This window comes from Alternaria infectoria, assembly GCF_024043175.1.
Source record: "Alternaria infectoria strain BMP 0036 chromosome Unknown scaffold_1, whole genome shotgun sequence".
Classification (NCBI taxonomy): Eukaryota; Fungi; Ascomycota; class Dothideomycetes; order Pleosporales; family Pleosporaceae; genus Alternaria; species Alternaria infectoria.
The window spans coordinates 4,126,388-4,142,878 of record NW_026250690.1 but is presented as its reverse complement, the minus strand read 5'-3'; the positions used below and the strand labels follow the sequence as shown (position 1 = coordinate 4,142,878).

The window sequence follows — 16,491 nt, the reverse complement described above, 5'->3', positions numbered from 1 at the left end:
GGGTCTCTGGGCAGTCCATGCTTTACCCCAGATCTCGAAGCAGGCTAGCCGCCTTTGCTGCCGCCGTCCAAGCTCTGCAGGCTCGACCTTGGATTTCCTGGGGAAGTTTGCAGGTGTTGCAGCCCTCACCGATGTCAGCGCAAGCAGCTATCCGCCTGTGTAAAAGCAATTGAAGTCGCCCGGCGGTGCTGAGTGGCGCGCTGGCGGCATAGCGTGCTGTCAGTAGTTGCCCGTTCCTATAGTTAGGCGCTTGACGGCCGCAGCTGCATGGGCCGTGTATGCGAGGCCCATTGTTGTGCGCGCATCTTGCAGCTCCCAGCATCGTTCGCCAGTATCGGTGACAGGCTGCTGAAACTCGCTCTCGGAAGCCCGAGCATGGTCGTGCCTCTAGACCCGTGCGGTACTCTGGGTATCCTCAGGGACGAGTAGCTCTCTCGCCAATTAATATGCAACCGGCAGGCCATTGGAGCTCCACAATCTATCTCCGCCAGGCGAAATGAAGCCGCCCCAGTCGGGAGCATGTTATAGATGCTGCGGCGTGCTCTTCGAGGTCGATTCCACTAATAGCGTAGGTGGGTGGTGTGCAGTGTACAGTACTGCAGCGCAGACGATTGCTACAGGGAGCCGAGGCCATAGCTGTGGGCCCCTGGCGCAGTTGCTGCAGCCAAGCCGCGAGTAGTCCTGAAGGCGACGCTGCTGATCGCAGACGCCCATCGCTGCCTCTTCAGACGCGCAGGTAGAGGCGAGGGCATCGCAACGGAAGTACTCCGGACAGGACCCCTGCGCCAGAATGGCCGTTTGCTGGGGGCTCCACTTGGGAGAAGCCCTGGTGCTTGCAGGCCCGTCGAAGAACCTGGGGCGCTGGCCAGTTGCATGACACACTCGCCGCCTAGCTCCAAAGCTTTACGAGCCGTGAAGTCTGGGGATCTGCTTACAATTCGACGAGGCCGCCGTCGCCGTCGCTGTGCCTGATCTCGACACCTCCAGCTCCCTCGCCACAGCTCGACCGCGTGCGACTTGCTCTGCGTGCTTCTTGACTCTCGCTGCTCGTTGTAATAGCTATCGTCCCGCGAACCTTGGCCCGTGCCCGATTCCCCAGACTCGGCCTGCCCTCTGCACCTCCGACCAATCGTTGTGTCGTCGCCCAATTGCTCTGCCCGGGACCGAAGGTTGTGTCTGCGCTGTAATCTAGCCTTTTGGGCCGTACCAGCCAAAAGCCGCCGGCGCCTCCAGCAAGCACCGCTGGTACAGACGCTTACATCAAGGCTGGACCCTCGTGCTCAACCAGCTCCACCATCTGCCACTGCCTCTGCTACTGCTGACCACAGGCCTCCCGCACTGGCTTCACGCTCTCCGGGACCAGCGGTAGACACGTACGCACGCCGACCTATGTACGGACCGATCCAACTACATCACACGTCCGTATTCCTGGTACCTTTCTTCCCTCAGCGTAGGCTTGCTCTTGTTGCGAGTCCTTGCCAGGTACCCAGCTTGCCTACCTCCGACCACTTCGACCAAGGTCCCCTGCAGCTATCAATTGGCTTTTGCTGTACATTAGCATTGTCATCCCAAGATCCAATTCCATCTTGATATCCCACTGCTACGAGCTGCGGCCACGAGACGCTGCGTAAACAAGCTCTTAGACGCTCTTTCCACCTTAGAGGCCTATACAAGGTACTTTCGTCTGCTCCAGCTGGTCGTACCTCATCATTCGCTGACATTTGTGTGTGTTGGCAGCCTCTGATTCAGTAGATTCTTTGTTTACTCCGAGAGCTTGCTGCCCCACGAGCTGCAACAAGCTCGACCCAAGACAGCTATCATTGCAGTACCATCAGTAGTCCGCTTCCAGTCACCTTGAGGCGGGTGTATTTTCGACTCGATTGTGGACGTGATTGGTGTTTTGCCAATCCGATACATGATCATGGCGAAAGTGGAAAGCACGAGCCTGCCAGGCCCCGCGACCTCGCCGGGCGACGACTCCAACGGTTCAGGCAGCGCCAGCAACTGTGAGTAGGAGCGACCGCCACACAACACCATGATAGCTGACAAAGATGGCTAATCGCAGCTTCCGCATCTACAGCCAAGCCCGCAACCTCGCCCACCGTCCAGACCTTCCCTCCGCCCAAGAACGACAAGCCCCGGCCGCACGTATGCGCGACGTGCACACGCTCATTCGCGCGCCTAGAGCATCTCAAGCGACACGAACGATCCCACACAAAAGAGAAGCCCTTTGAGTGCCCCCAGTGTACGAGATGCTTCGCGCGACGCGACCTCCTCCTACGTCACCAGCAGAAGCTCCACCAACAAGGCGCGACCAACACAAGACCCCGCAATGGACGTAGGGAAAGCACGACCGGCCTGCCGCCCAACCCTGCCGCGCGAGTACGCAAGAACTCAGTCTCAAGCAATGCGGGCGGCGCCAAGGGCAATGTCATGAGGCCACGCGCAAACACCATCAGTCACATCGACCCGACCGCCCTCAACAGCTTTCTCGCCACACATGGAACTTCGATAGCTGGCGGCAGGGGAGGCCACCCAGGTCACTCACAGCATTCGAGCCTATCGGGGATTAGTCAGTTCGACTACAGGGGCATGTCGACAGCTGCCGGCAACCATGGCCAGTCTCACGGTCTACCAAGACTAGACACCCATATGGGATTCGGTATGGGTGGCGGTCTTCGCACGGCTCCCATTCCAGGCATGGCTGGCTCTGATGACCGTGAGCTCGAGAAGTTCTTCGGCTCCTCAGCAGCTTCTACCATTAACCCGAACCAGCTGCACCACTTCAACGCAGGCATCGCACTTCCACAATCGCCCTTCAAGCAATTCGCTAATCCCTTCGCCGGCAACAATCCTATTGAGGAAGACGATTTCGGCTGGGGTATGGGCATCGACAGCAACATGGTCTTCACCGGAGCCAACGAGTCGGCTCTTGACGGCTCCTCGCCATCGGCCATCAGCACTGCGAGTCAGGGTGCTTTCAACGACATGATGCTGGATGGCTCAAGCCAACAAAACTCAGCAGCCATGTGGCACAACCCTCTAGTTGCGCACACCAGCATCAACCCAACCGCCTTCACACTCGATGCCATGGCTCCGGTCTTCCCTGAGCTTATGATGAACCACAACACTTCACAAGAGCTAGGCGATCAGGGTGTTCAGAACGATTTCTACTCGTCTACTCCACCTCCTTTAGTGGCCATGAGCCCTTCAGCTGGTATACCCGGTATGCCGAATCAGTACTTTCAGACGCCCATGACTTTCGCTTCTGATGCCCGCAGCATATCATCTTCCTCATTCAACGGCAGCGCAAGGCACAGTTCTGTCTCATCATTTTCCACTGAAACCATTACAGACTCTACGCGGCAGGCTATGATGTTCAACTTGACTCAAGCCATGGGCTACGGTCATGGAGCTCAACGGAGATTCTCGCAACCCGCAGTCAGCTCGCCTCTGTCCAATGGTACCGGGAAACCTTCAGTCCAGGCTGGTATACTCCCTAGCACTGTCGACATCCAGCGCTACGTCAATGCATACATCCACTACTTCCACCCGCACTTACCTTTCTTGCACATCCCCACACTTTCTTTTGATACCCCGGCGTACACATACCAACTTCGATCGGCCGGAAACTACAGCCAAGATACCATGGTTGGTGGCGGTGGCTGTCTCATCCTTGCCATGGCCGCGATAGGTGCTCTGTACGAATATGAGCAGAATGTCGCAAAAGAATTGTTTGAGGCTGCGAAGAAGCTGATTTTATTCTACCTTGATGAGCGCCGCAAAGCTGGACTCTCGGCTGTCAACGGGTCGAATGCCGCAAACGACCACATCAACAAACCACCACTCTGGTTAGTGCAAGCTATGTTGCTCAACCTCATCTTCGGTCACAGCTGTGGCGATAGACAGGCCGCTGAGGTTGCGAGCACCCATTGCGCAGCACTTGTAAGCCTTGCTAAAGCTGCTGGCTTGGATAAGCCAACCGCTCCAGAGCAGACTTCTTCCAGTCCACCCAATCATACTAATGGCGACAATGTGGATATGTCCGACGAATCGAGCTCGCAGTTTGGCCAACATGCAGATAGTGTGGACGAGCACGCTCAGTGGATTCAGTGGAAGAAGATCGAAGAGCGTAAGAGGACTTACTTTGCCATCTTCTCCATGTCGAGTCTGCTTGTATCCGCTTACGCGCATTCTCCACGCATACTGAACTCAGAGATACATCTAGACCTACCCTGCGAAGAGGATCTGTGGTCTGTTGACAGCCCTCAGACGTGGGTGGCTATGGGCGGACCAATGATCGCTCAGCAACGCGGTTTGTCTTTCATCTCGGCCATGACATACCTTCTCGAAGCCAGTTCACGGAATACCACCTCACGGATGCGGAACTCCTACCCCCAGGCATTCGCAGGCGGGCAGCCAATGAACGGACCCTCTGAGAGCGACATCCGGCCCAGCACATTCGGTTGCTATGTGCTGATCAATGCCATGCACGTTTACATTTGGGAAACGCGGAACAGACACAACGGTCGATTGTGGAAGGCCCAGGAGACAGAGGCCATGCATGCTCAGGTGGAGCCCGCTCTCAAGGCCTGGCAAGTCGCGTGGAGAGCCAACCCGAACCACAGTATTGAGCGCCCCAGTCCGTTCGGTCCTCTTTCCGCCGACTGTATCCCACTACTAGATTTGGCCTATGTCAGGCTCTTCGTCAACCTTGGTCGCGCGAAGGAGCTCCTGTGGCAGCGCGATTTTGACGGCATGGCGAACGAACTCGCCAGAGGCATTGACATCGTCGGCCAAGCAGACGGGACACCTGAGAGGTTTGCATCGATGGATCTCAACTCAGGTTCTCCAGGCCAAATGGGCTCACAGGACCACGTCAGTCCCGGAAATGCGGCAAACGGTTTCTCCAACTCCCAGTCGTCCAAACGCGAAAGGCATCTCCGAAAGGCCGCTTTCTACGCTGCTGACTCCCTTTCCATGGCAGACAAACTGGGTGCCTCGTACGCTGACTTCACGGCTCGGGAGCTTCCCAACTCATCCGCGTTGTGCACTTTCGATTGCGCTCAGGTCCTTGCTGAATGGGTTGCAACTGTGCAAGACCGTGTTGGCCGTCATATGGGCGTGCTCGGTAGAGATGAGATTGATTTTGCGGGCGTGCCAGCTGTTGTACTCCTTGAAGAGGAAGACATCAAGCTGCTACAGAAGATCTCTGATATTCTCCACCATGCTGATATGAAGCTGGCTTACGACATATCGTCCAACAACCTACCGATGCTGGGTAGTCTTTCCAACCTCGGACATTGCGGTTACGGAACCAAGTTGCTGATGGTGACGGCTTACATGCTGTCAAAGGCCGCTGTCTGGCCTGGTGAGTCTGCCTGCTCAAAACCTGTACAACGTCTGCTAATATGACAGTAGTAACCCATGTCCAAGCTCGTGCACTCGAGGCGCATGCCCAGCACATCAGTCAACGAGCAGAAAACTCGCTTCATATCCAGTAACCATCTGCCTTCTTCGAGCTTGTACAGTACTAGACTTCTTCGGCTGTCGATATGCCCACTGCACCGTGTGTGCCTCTCGGATACCCTTTTTTACACACATTTTCCATCGGGTTACGACATTCCCAAACAACGACCACACCCTCATGCGTTGATGGACTTTCTTGTACAGCTTGCTTCGTTGATCTGGATCAGACGCACTGCTTCGGTCGCTTAGCGACAGCTAGAGCACCGCGTCTTCCAGGTACATATTATTCCGGTGTGGATGGTTCCAGAGATACGTGGTGTCACCATCCGTCTGCTCACCTTTGACGACATCGCTGCCAATACTACTCCTCTTTTTGTCATTTCAGGCGTTAGGGACAGGACGCAGGGCGTTCCTTCTCATCTTGATTTTCCGGGTTTTATTAGGAATTTGTACACATGGCGCTACGTATCGAGGCACATTGCTGGTGAGCAATTGTGTCTGACCCGGCGGTGGCTGTAACACGCGCAGAGTAAGATGATACTACGAACAATCCTTTACGACAACCTGGGTATAGGGTATGGGCGGCGCAAATGGGACAATGGGTCAAAAAGTCAATTTTGATCACGCAGCTAGGGAATACCTGCATCACGAATGAAAAATTTACCACCCCAAACTCCATTATGTCTTGTGACTCCGCGATGTGCCGCTGATACTTCAACCGCCTTCTCCGGTGCAACCCCTACAATGAGATTCAGGTTCACCAAGCATTCTGATTCGCTCGGTGTACTGTGTCACCATCTTAGCGGGTGGCTTACCACTGCGGCGTTGTTCTCGAACCAAGCAGCGGCGACGCCGTTTTGAACCTAAAGATAGCCAAAAGCCACCTGAGCAAGATCAAGATCTGGACCCTTCAACGAAATGAGATCTAACTACCAAAAGACATATTGCGTGACTTGGACATGTCCTCATCTCCGCGCACATCTACACGGTAGACTACACCACAAGAAGCCCCCAACCAATCCGCTATCTCGATGACCAACACCTCGATGCTCACACTACCCCAGCGCCCAGCCCAAGCTACACTAAGCCTCACAGCCTCACTCCTCTAACCCAAACACACCACGCAGCGCCGCCGCCGCCGCCGCCTTCGCCAAGCTCCTACGCGTAAAACCACTCGTACGCAGATCGAAGCACTAACGCACTAACCCAAATGCAACCACACACCACGTGTACATACGAGCGTGCGAGTCTCCATCAATCCCCCGGATGCGCTCGGATGACATGGAACACGGCCGGCACCATTGGCGGCGATGCAGCCGGTGCGCCAGCCGCAAAAAAAAAAACGTGAACGGTGTCGGAGGTAACTCCGGGGTTGATCATGGGATTGGGTGTGGATGGAAATAGCGCGGACATGACATGGAGGGACGGCGCAGGGTACCGGGTCAATCAAGGATGGTGGGCAGGGTCAGGGTCAGGGTGCGCTGGGGAAGGAGGGATCGGGCGTGTGTTGCTGTTCCTGGATTGAGAGGATGGGGGATTGATTGGGGTGAGAGGCCGGGCTTGGGATGTGTTGCGTTTTGAGTATGTTGAGCGATGGTGTTGGGGTGGTAGGGCCGATGATGTGAGATGGGGGTGAGGCTGAGGCTGAGGTTGCGATTGGGTGAGCATGGGGGAGTAGGAATATGTGGACGGGAATTGGAGTCTGGTATGCGATATGGAGTGTGTTTGTGGTGTATATTGTGAGAGCGCGATACTTTCTATGTGTGGATCGCATCGACTTGTTGTGCAAGAGACTTGAGTATGGGTCGGCTACAAAGTTCACGGTAACCTTAGCCCTCTGAACCCGCAGCCCTGACTATCCTCCGTCCATGAATTCTACATGGGCAGAAAAACGAGGTGTAAGGGGTGTCATTCGCGACTACCTGCCATGCGCACGCGAAGAGCTGGCTGCGACGCGTTGATTGGCTGGGAATTGAGCTTGGGTCGCGTACACCTTCCGCTACAGATCGGTCTTTCACGTCAACCACATTCGCGTCTCTGTTTCAACACGTAGCCTATTTATCATCACACTCGATTCAAAGGAAGCATAGCAAAGAGTAGGAAGCGTATCGGTTATCAGGATGTCGCGCCCAGCAGCGCGTAAGGCCGCTCCTAAGGGGGAATACATCGAGACCGTATGTCTCTCCTCCCTTTCCGCATCGACAAAACACCAGAAAAACATGACATGCTTCACTTCCTCTCCCCATCACAATCTTCCTCACTTTCTCACTTCATCACAATACAGTCTCGAACTATGGCCCTCCCCACTAACACCACCCCCAGGATTCCGGCAACAAAGTCTCCCGCCGCAGCGCGATCACCGGTACTGCCAACATCACGCTCGGCGGGCGCACCGTCATCATGGCCGACGTGCAACTGCGCGGCGACCTGCACCCCACACGCTCGGCACCTTCTTCGTCTGGTAAGGACGTGACGCCGACGAGCATCAGCATAGGGCGCTGTACGGTCATCAGCCAGGGGAGCGTGATTAAGCCGCCGAGCAGGATTAGTAGGGGCCAGGTGCATTATTATCCGATGAAGATTGGGGATAATGTTTTTGTTGGTACGTCTAGTTGATTTCGCTTTCTTTTCATTTGTCAGGTTGGAACATGGGTCTGGGTACGATGGATTGGAGGATATGGGTGTGGTGTACTTTATGCTAAGAGTGATAACAGGACCAAACTCGACTGTCCAGGCTATCTCTATTTCTTCTCATGTCCACATTGGGCATCACTGCAATATCGGTCCCTTTGCTATCATTAAGGAAAACGTCAAGATATTACCACATACCGTTGTACCAGCGAACATGGTCATTGCATCGGGGTCTGTGGTGGGTGGTCAGCCGGCGAGGGTAGTAGGCGACGTAGGAGAGGGATGGGGTGTTAGTGGAGGTGGTGGAGGCGGATTGGGTGTTGGCGGTGGAGGGGAGGAGAAGTGGGTTGAAGGTGGCGATCTTAGGGAGCTGGTTAGAAGTATTAGATGATGGTGGGAGTTGCGCGTGGGTCGAGACGGGATGGGGATGGAGAGATATGGCGAAGAGAAGAATGGGGTGATATCCAGGGAGGGTTGATGCATTCTTCCAGAACACTGCGAAATGTTATTTCTGGTTCATTGAAGCTACCAAACTACGATACAGGTAGTTCAGATCCCGTCTCAAATATGTACAAAGAAAGAAGGCGAAAAGCGCCAAACAATCGAGCGCAAGACTTGCGCAACTCAGTAACTGCCAACGATGCTGCATCGTAACTTCCAAGCCAGCCCTCAAATATCGCGACCTAATCATCATATGGACCGTAACAACCGTATCGTTCGTATCACTCAAAATGTCCATGAAACGCATACATAGGTCGCAGCGAAGCGTCTCCATTCTCTATCCTAGCTATTACCCGCCCGTAGGTGGCCAACGTATTTACATCCATCTACACCATCTCGTTCCCCTTCTGGGCTTTGACCTCCATGGTAGTCAACTCAAACTCTCTTTTCTGGTAGATACCCTGCGTGTCCCAAGAATCGGGAGAGCTCTCGCTTTTCGTATCGTTCAGGGTGGTTCGTCCATCGGAGTAGATGTGCGCTTTGTGCGTGGATTTGGTGCCGATGGTTGGGCCGGGGCCGAAACCGAAGCCGAAAAGGGATGGAGCTCTGTGTGATGTTAGCGTTTTGCGACAACGACGGTACAAGATAAGGACGTACCGGCTGCGTCGCCTTGTTCCTTCTGCGGTGGACGCCAGCTTCTTCGATGTAAGGGAAGTCTTGATGTCCCGGAGAAGAGGTCGCAACACGGGTATACACTGAACGATGATGGTGCCGACGATCTCCGAAGAATACCAAATGTTGGAATGAGCGTTGCGCCAGAAGTACCACTCGTCCTTCACGTTGCCCTCGTCTTTCCAGCCTGTGCGTACAGCAGATACGATCGCAACAAACATTCCCTATTCCAAAGTCAGTGGTGGATTATAGGGGCATACTTGAAGCGACGCACCAGACTCATGGCAACACAAAGCCCAATCTTTTCCACCTTCCGCATGTCGAGGTTCCATGTGATGACCCAGGGGAAGACTGCGAGGATAAAGTCCATGATGATGTTGTACACGTTGCCGCCTTCCTTAAAGTCGTCCCTAAACTTCGAGTCCAGGCAGAAATCCAAGCGGTACCAGACGTCGTAGGATTCTTTGCCGCACACTTTTGCCCATTGGAGAATGACCTTGGCAACCATGTATGCATTCATACTGCCGATGATAAACCAGAGAATCCATTGGCCCCAGTTCTTAGTCAGCTTAAGCAAAGTGACGGCGAAGGCGGTTTTGGTAAGCGATTGGTTGATCAGTGTTCCACAGGAAGTAATGTTGATAAGTATGTGCATTCGATCATCCCATGTGTCGGTCACATAGCCCGTGGCATACTCGGTTGTGATGATGGCATTGTTGACAGCAAGTAAGACCTGTTACATCGTCAGCTACGACTATCTGAAAGCACAACAAGTGTCTTACCCATGCAACGAGGAGGATGTGATCATCCCACCAGAGACCGTGGCGACGAGTGACTTTGATCCATATCCGGAGCGCCAGGAAGAGTGATGCACCAGCAAACAACGCCCATAGCCCAATGTTCAACTCGAGCGAAGGATCCACGTAGTGGTGATGCGAATCATCGTGGTTCCGGCGGATCATGTTTTCCCAGCGGTCGGAACGGGATGCGGCATAGAAGCGAAATGAAGGAAACCGTAAAGAGTGAGATGTAGTCGCAGACCGACAAAGTTAAGAAACGAACGAACGAATGCCTCCGGCACTCTACACTGAATGACCGGGGTGGTGGGTGGAAGAAACGACGAACAAGAAACGCCGTAAAGTGCGAAGCGGCACGAGGTCTAGATGACATTTGCGCATCCCCGTGCAAGGATTCCAGGGATTTCCTGTTGTTAGCATCGATCACAGCCCAGCAAGCGACAATCTGCTTGACATTCCAGACTCGGGGGTTTTGAAATGAGTCCCATCTCGAAGGATGGTTGGTGGAACCACTATGCCGGTAGTGGGCAAGCCCCGGGCGCCGTCGCACGATAACAGCTGTATCTTCCGATGTATCCTGGGGAAGCTCGTGTTTGCTAACTGAGATAGACGTTAGTAGGCGAGCCTCCCATGGCTTGTGCTGACGCGGAAGGGCTCCGTCATTTAGTCCGCTTGGGAGAAGCAAGCAGAAGCTGCTCAGTGCCCTTTAAGCGGTGGTTTGACGACATTCAGATCAGCGATGGTCATGGCTACTGAGATAGCTGCCACACAGTGGGACAACGTCGCACAGATGTGCGAAACATGGCAAATGCCGCGACCGCGACCGTGCTTGCTTCTCCTGGGTGTGCGCAACGTTCCAAAGTCGTTCCAACGTCGCTCGAAACAGGCCACGTGCGGAAGACGCCACTGCGTCCGTGTACTGGCGGAGAATTACAACTGCGATTAACCTTGGGGGACGGCTCGATATTAATCGATGCATTGCAAACACCAGCTCAGCTGCGCCGAGCGTATGGTACGGAATGGGTAGGCCCGGGAAGCCGCAGTTATGCCGACCGGTAATGACTGGCATCCCCAGCGCGCAGACTTTGCTGTTGGGTTTCTTCGCAGAGTTGGACACGAAATCGATGAATCGCGAGGGAAGGGGTGGAAGGAAGTGTTTCAGATTGAGAGACGCCGGGTCAGTAGCCGATGCGCTGTTTCGAAACGGGTAAAGCATATCCGGGCGCATGAACGAGGACGTCATTCGATCGTGCGCGCGACGAACACCTCCCTTTTTCTTCTCTATTTCCGACATACCATGCTATAACAAACACATCGGTTAGCAGTATAGGAGGAGCGATGCTGGGTGACTCCAGAGCATTCACAAATGAAGGTTGCGCGACGATGGTTCCTCATTACCCACACCTTGAAGCGGAAACGATTGGGCATGTACAGCGGCGTTCCTTCTCTTTCGCTCTTATCCCACTTTCTGTGCAATCTCTCAAGATGCTCATTCCTTTTTTCCTACTTCCTCCACTTCGCGATGGTTCGACGTCCTGTAACGCTCCAACGGCGCGCGATCTCAGGTTTGGATGTAGCGCAACCGCCGTGAATTCGAGGACTAAAGGAATCAGAACAAACTACGCGTAGGCGCATGTCGAGCTCAGCTCTAGAAATTGCATTCATCTAGTTCGCCAGATCTTGAGTTGATCTAGGGTTCGCTCCTTCTTCGACGCCGTTAGAGACCCGTTTCGCCAGGTGCGCATCGCCGACCAAGCGGCATGCCAATGCCTCCTCGAAGTCCTCGGATGCGATTGGCTCGTCCGTGCTTGGAAAATTTTGTCGGCAAAACGTGTCTATTAGCCGACCTCAGATCTCTTAGTTGTAGATTTGGGTGGATGGACATGATCTTCAATGTAGCAAGCATCCCTTGTTAAAGGGGTTGAGGGCGCGTGCTCTTGCGACCTGAGAAGGGGGAGCGAGATTGGTTGAGTCGGGTGGTTGTAAACCAACGTTCGCACGGGCAGCCAGGCCTCCCGAGGTCACGAGAATTCGGCCTTCACTTATCCGCGCTCTTAGTCGCCTGGGCCATATCCAACTTGCTCCATCGGGAACACTTCACAGTCATGAGCGAATTCTCAGCGAGTTGTTGTGTCTGTCTGGTAATCCAAGCGACGGCATTGGCAGATACGACTACGTTCGCGAACGTACCCATGGTTCGACCATGATGGGTACTACCACTGCACACTTCTGATGAACCAAGGGTGGGATTTTGGCGGTACTATTTCTTTATGATGAATTTAAAATTAACGTGCAGTCACCATCGCGCAACAAAGTTCTTTTCACATCTCAAAAAGGAGGACGCGAATTACAGCTGCATTCAACAACAGGTCCCGGCATACACGTTTCAGCAAGATGGCCTCAAGTCTACTGCCGGCAAGCGCATTGCGCTGCGCAACCAGTAATGCCACCAGTTCAACAAGCATGTCACTCTTCTATACACTTACAAGGCCATCCACATTCTCAAGAAGGAGCCTCACCCTATCTCGCGGCTTCCGATCGTCTATCCAGTCCTTGGGCCCCTACAAGAAGACCGTAGCATCACCAAAGGTTTCACCACCCCGCTTCCAAAGACCGATACCTCGAATCACCCCTTCTATTCCGTCTCCACGGAAGATTAGGTATCGACACACATCCAAGGACAAGAAGCCCGTGTCCAACATCCGCAGATACTCAATCCTCGCTCTACTGTTCACACCCAGTATAACGTTTCTAGCTGTCGGAGTGTTATACGGATATGGATTCAGCGAGCCGACCTCCAAACAAGGGGGTGAGAAAACGGGAGAAGCAACGGGGAAAGAAGTGGGAAAGGCAACGGGAGGGGCATTGAAAGATGGATGCCGGGTGTATACTTACAGCCAACCCTTGCCATGGCAACCCTGGCAACCCTGGCTCGTCGGCTTGTATATCTATGGAAGCTTGGAGTAAAAACTCTGGAAGACTTTTCGATACGCCGTTTTTGTCCCACGGCGGCTGGACCCGGTATCACCCAAGCGGCCACAACGCCGACTGGAGACTATCAACACCTCACCAAAGACGAAATCCTTATTCATCCGCAACGACATCCACGTCAAGCTCTCGTTCACATACAGTACCAACCCCAGGGAATATCGCGCAACACGCGATAATGTTCTTTCTGCCGTCGCGTACTGGCATTTTGAAAAGGAAGGAGGTCTCCTGGGAGTGCAGATCAGACCTCTAGTCCCTCAACAGTCAGCTTATATCCCTGCGCTGTGTGGATGCTTTTCGCTATAAGTATACCGCTACCTCACTTCTCTAAAAGACAGTAGGAATGACCCAGAAGTATACATGGCCTTGGGATTTGGTAAACTTTGGTTCTGATACCAATGTAGTCTGGAACGCACCTGTTGTCCCTTTTGGTCTATTTTATGATTAGCTAGCAATATGAGTTACCCAGGAGTCTGCATTGGCTTGACCTTGTGAGCACGGTCGCGTTTCTGCTGATGTATGCCGAAACGCACCTGTTGTTGTCCTGGGTGCGTGTCATGATTAGCTCGCGATAGAAATTCACCAGGAGTCTACATTGCCTTGGTACTTCAACAACTCTTGTTTTGATACTAACGTAGTCGCATCGCATCTGTTATTGTTTTGATGTACGTTGCAATCAGATACCAAAAGTACTTACCCCGGAGACTACATTGCCTTGGAATCTTAGAAAAGTTCACTTTGATACTAATGTAGACTGCGTCACCTCTGTTGTGGTCTTCAGTGTCGTCTTGTGACATTTCATCATGGCAGTATCTCGTATTTATAACAGCTATGTTTTGATGTCGTGTGGAGGGACTACCTCAGTCAAGCATATCGGGATACCCTCGACACTCCACTTTCCGTCGCAATCCTCATCCGCCTTTCAGTTGAGCTTGAACCAAAGCTAGTGCCTAGTTGTCAACGGCAAGCAGAACAGCCTCATACTTGTTCTTCCAGTAGAGAGCATCACCGTTGGAGGCAGCAGCTCCAACACCGTTAGTAGTCTTGGAGACTTTGGCTTGGGAAAGCTCGAGCTCCAGGCCCCGGATGACTTCGTCCCTGTCAACGACCTCCTGGCGGTACTGATCGGCCTTCTTGTAGGTGGGTAGCATCTCCTTGTACTCGCTGTAGGAGCGCTTCGCTAGCTCAGTCCATTCTAACACGGTCCCCTCGAGCTCTTTGATCTTGTCCTCCCGAGCACGTGCTTTCTCTTCGTTCATGAAAGACGGAGAGCCAACAACAGCGAAAGTGGGGCTCTTGGAGGCCTTGAGCTCGTTGACATCGGCCTTGAGTTTGGCGTTCTCCTCCTTGAGGGACTCGCAGGTCTGTACGGTAAACTTATGCTCTTTCTGCTTGGCGAGAAGGTTGGTATTCTCCGATTCTAGCTGGTCAACCTCATCGTCAAGACCCTCGAGCTTCTTCAGAAGCCCCTCCACTTGAGTCTTGATCTTGGCTTCTTCCTTCTTGCTGGCGTCCAAATCGGCGCTGAGAGTGCTGGCTTGTTCGGAAAGAGTCGACTTTGCTCGCATGAGTTCGGTAACCTGGGACTCGAGGTCGGCGAGTTTGACGAGACGCTGCTTCAGCTCGGCGTTCTCCTTCTGGCGACTGTCAAGGTCGATCTTCAGGCCTTCAACTTGCTTGGTCTGCTCGTTGAGTTTCTAAAGCCATGTTAGTTCAACCTGCACTTAACTTGCTTGTTATGTCAAAGCCACTTACCACAAATGCCCTCCCATGCTCAGCTGCCTGGTTGCTGTAGCGCTCGTTCAGAGCCCTGTTTTCCTTCTTTGCCTTTTCGGCCTCGAGTCTAGCAGTACTCTCGCCTCCCTTCAACTGGCTGATCATGGTGTTGAGAGCCGTGTTCTTCTGTGTCTCCTTCGCGAGAAGATCGGCAGTCGACTTAAGCTCAGCGGTGAAGCGATCGATTGTCGCCTGCTCGTCGGCCTTCGTCTTAGCCTGGACGTCTTGGAGCGCTTTGCGCAGAGTGTCGGCTTCTGCAAGGAGCTGCTTCTTGGATTCCACGAGAGTCTCCAACTCCTTTCCGAGAGCGTCGACTTTGCGAAGATCTTCCTCCTTTGTAGAGCGCGCTTGCTCTAGTAGGTGCGCATAGTTGTCAATCTCGGTGCGGAAGTTGCCCTTCTCTAGCGTCAGGCGTGAGATGCGCTCTTGGAGGGCCTCGAGCTCCTTCAGCTTGTCGGCAGTCTGCTCCTTGTGCGCAAGGAAAGCCTCCTGGTGCTCGAGGATGAGATTGTGCTGGATGTTGACCTACATGACGTGAAAGAGTTAGTGACTGATTCATCGGTATGAAAGACCTTTTGAGAGCGACTCACCTTCTTATGCTGGGTATTGAGTTCGTCTTGCGAATCCTTGATGGCCTCGTTCACCATCGAGCTGTGATATAAGCTCATGTTGTCACGCTGCTTCTCCAGGAACACAGGCAGCTTCTCCTTGGCGTCATTTGCCGCAGTAAAGAGCGCCTCCAGTTCATTCCACAGGGCTTCGACAGTTGGGTTGGTCGCATCCGGTGACTCTGCGCGGATCAGCTCCAACAGTCGGCGCGTATTGGTGACCGTGGTCGAGACAGTCCTGGTGAACTTTTTGGCATGCTTGGCGACTTGTTCCTTCAAAGCATTACCTTGGGAGATGGCGAGCTGCGCATCCGGGTTGTTCTGAGCTGTGTTGAGGACTCCGTGAGCGCCACTGTCTGCGTCAGCGTTGTGGTGAGCGTCTTTGAGGGCCACATCGGAGTTGCTGGTGTTGGGGGTAGTAATCTGCTCCTTGGTGGCGATGACGCTGTCGACAGTGGGGGGAGCAGCAGCAATAGATGCAGATGGGTTGATGGATGTGGCCAAAGCTGCCTTCTTCAAGTGCGGAGCAGCATACTTGGAGTATCCGAGAGAAACGGGGCCCATGTAGGGCTTCGCGGACGCCATGTTGTGTGGTGGATGGAGAGAGCGCGGAGTTCTGTGCTTGATGTGAGCCGCTGTCAATCACTACGGTCGGATGTGAAAGTGAGGTCGCCGTTGCGCACGATGTAGTCGGATGCGATCAGTGAGGGATACGACTTACAATTGACGGTAGAAGACTAGGAGAGTGCGGGACGGCTTTGTTCGAGAGGATTGGGGGTGGGATATTCTGGTTGGTGGGGTGAAGCTCTCGCGGTGTTTGTGGATCGAAAATAGACCTTGGGAAGGCAGTCGCGCTCGGCCCTAGAGCAACAACGTAGGCAGGTACTCTTCACCACCTAATCGAGCCAATCTCATTGATGAGAGAGATATCGTTAGACGTATGCAATCAAGACACCTTCGTCATGAAGTGAGAAATGAAAAGAATGAATTAGATGACTTGTCACGTGCTAGCAGAAAGAGCGACTGCCTTCACCTTTTCCCACGCTAGCATAACGGCTGGAAGGAGCTATGGGTAGTTGGCAGTCGTGCTGAAGAGCGGAGGCGCCTCA

At 53.6% G+C, this 16,491-nt stretch overlaps 3 protein-coding genes across 3 annotated transcripts; 1 reads left to right on the top strand and 2 right to left on the bottom strand.

Annotated features, from left to right (window-relative positions):
• Nucleotides 1-1,921: 1,921 nt before the first annotated feature.
• J4E92_001373 (uncharacterized protein) lies at nt 1,922-5,415 on the top strand (the record flags this gene model as incomplete). Its single annotated transcript, XM_051492785.1, has 2 exons — nt 1,922-1,930; nt 2,110-5,415. 2 exons carry the CDS (start codon nt 1,922-1,924, stop codon nt 5,413-5,415), a joined length of 3,315 nt encoding a protein of 1,104 aa, XP_051358297.1.
• Nucleotides 5,416-8,927: 3,512 nt separating this feature from the next.
• On the bottom strand, nt 8,928-10,175 carry J4E92_001372 (uncharacterized protein; the record flags this gene model as incomplete). The annotated part of the gene is made up of 4 exons (XM_051492784.1): nt 8,928-9,147; nt 9,199-9,437; nt 9,488-9,946; nt 9,996-10,175. 4 exons carry the CDS (start codon nt 10,173-10,175, stop codon nt 8,928-8,930), a joined length of 1,098 nt encoding a protein of 365 aa, XP_051358296.1.
• Nucleotides 10,176-13,948: 3,773 nt separating this feature from the next.
• On the bottom strand, nt 13,949-15,967 carry J4E92_001371 (uncharacterized protein; the record flags this gene model as incomplete). The annotated part of the gene is made up of 5 exons (XM_051492783.1): nt 13,949-14,695; nt 14,754-15,299; nt 15,365-15,373; nt 15,419-15,425; nt 15,963-15,967. The coding sequence occupies 5 exons, from the start codon at nt 15,965-15,967 to the stop codon at nt 13,949-13,951; spliced, it is 1,314 nt and encodes a 437-aa protein (XP_051358295.1).
• Nucleotides 15,968-16,491: the final 524 nt, after the last annotated feature.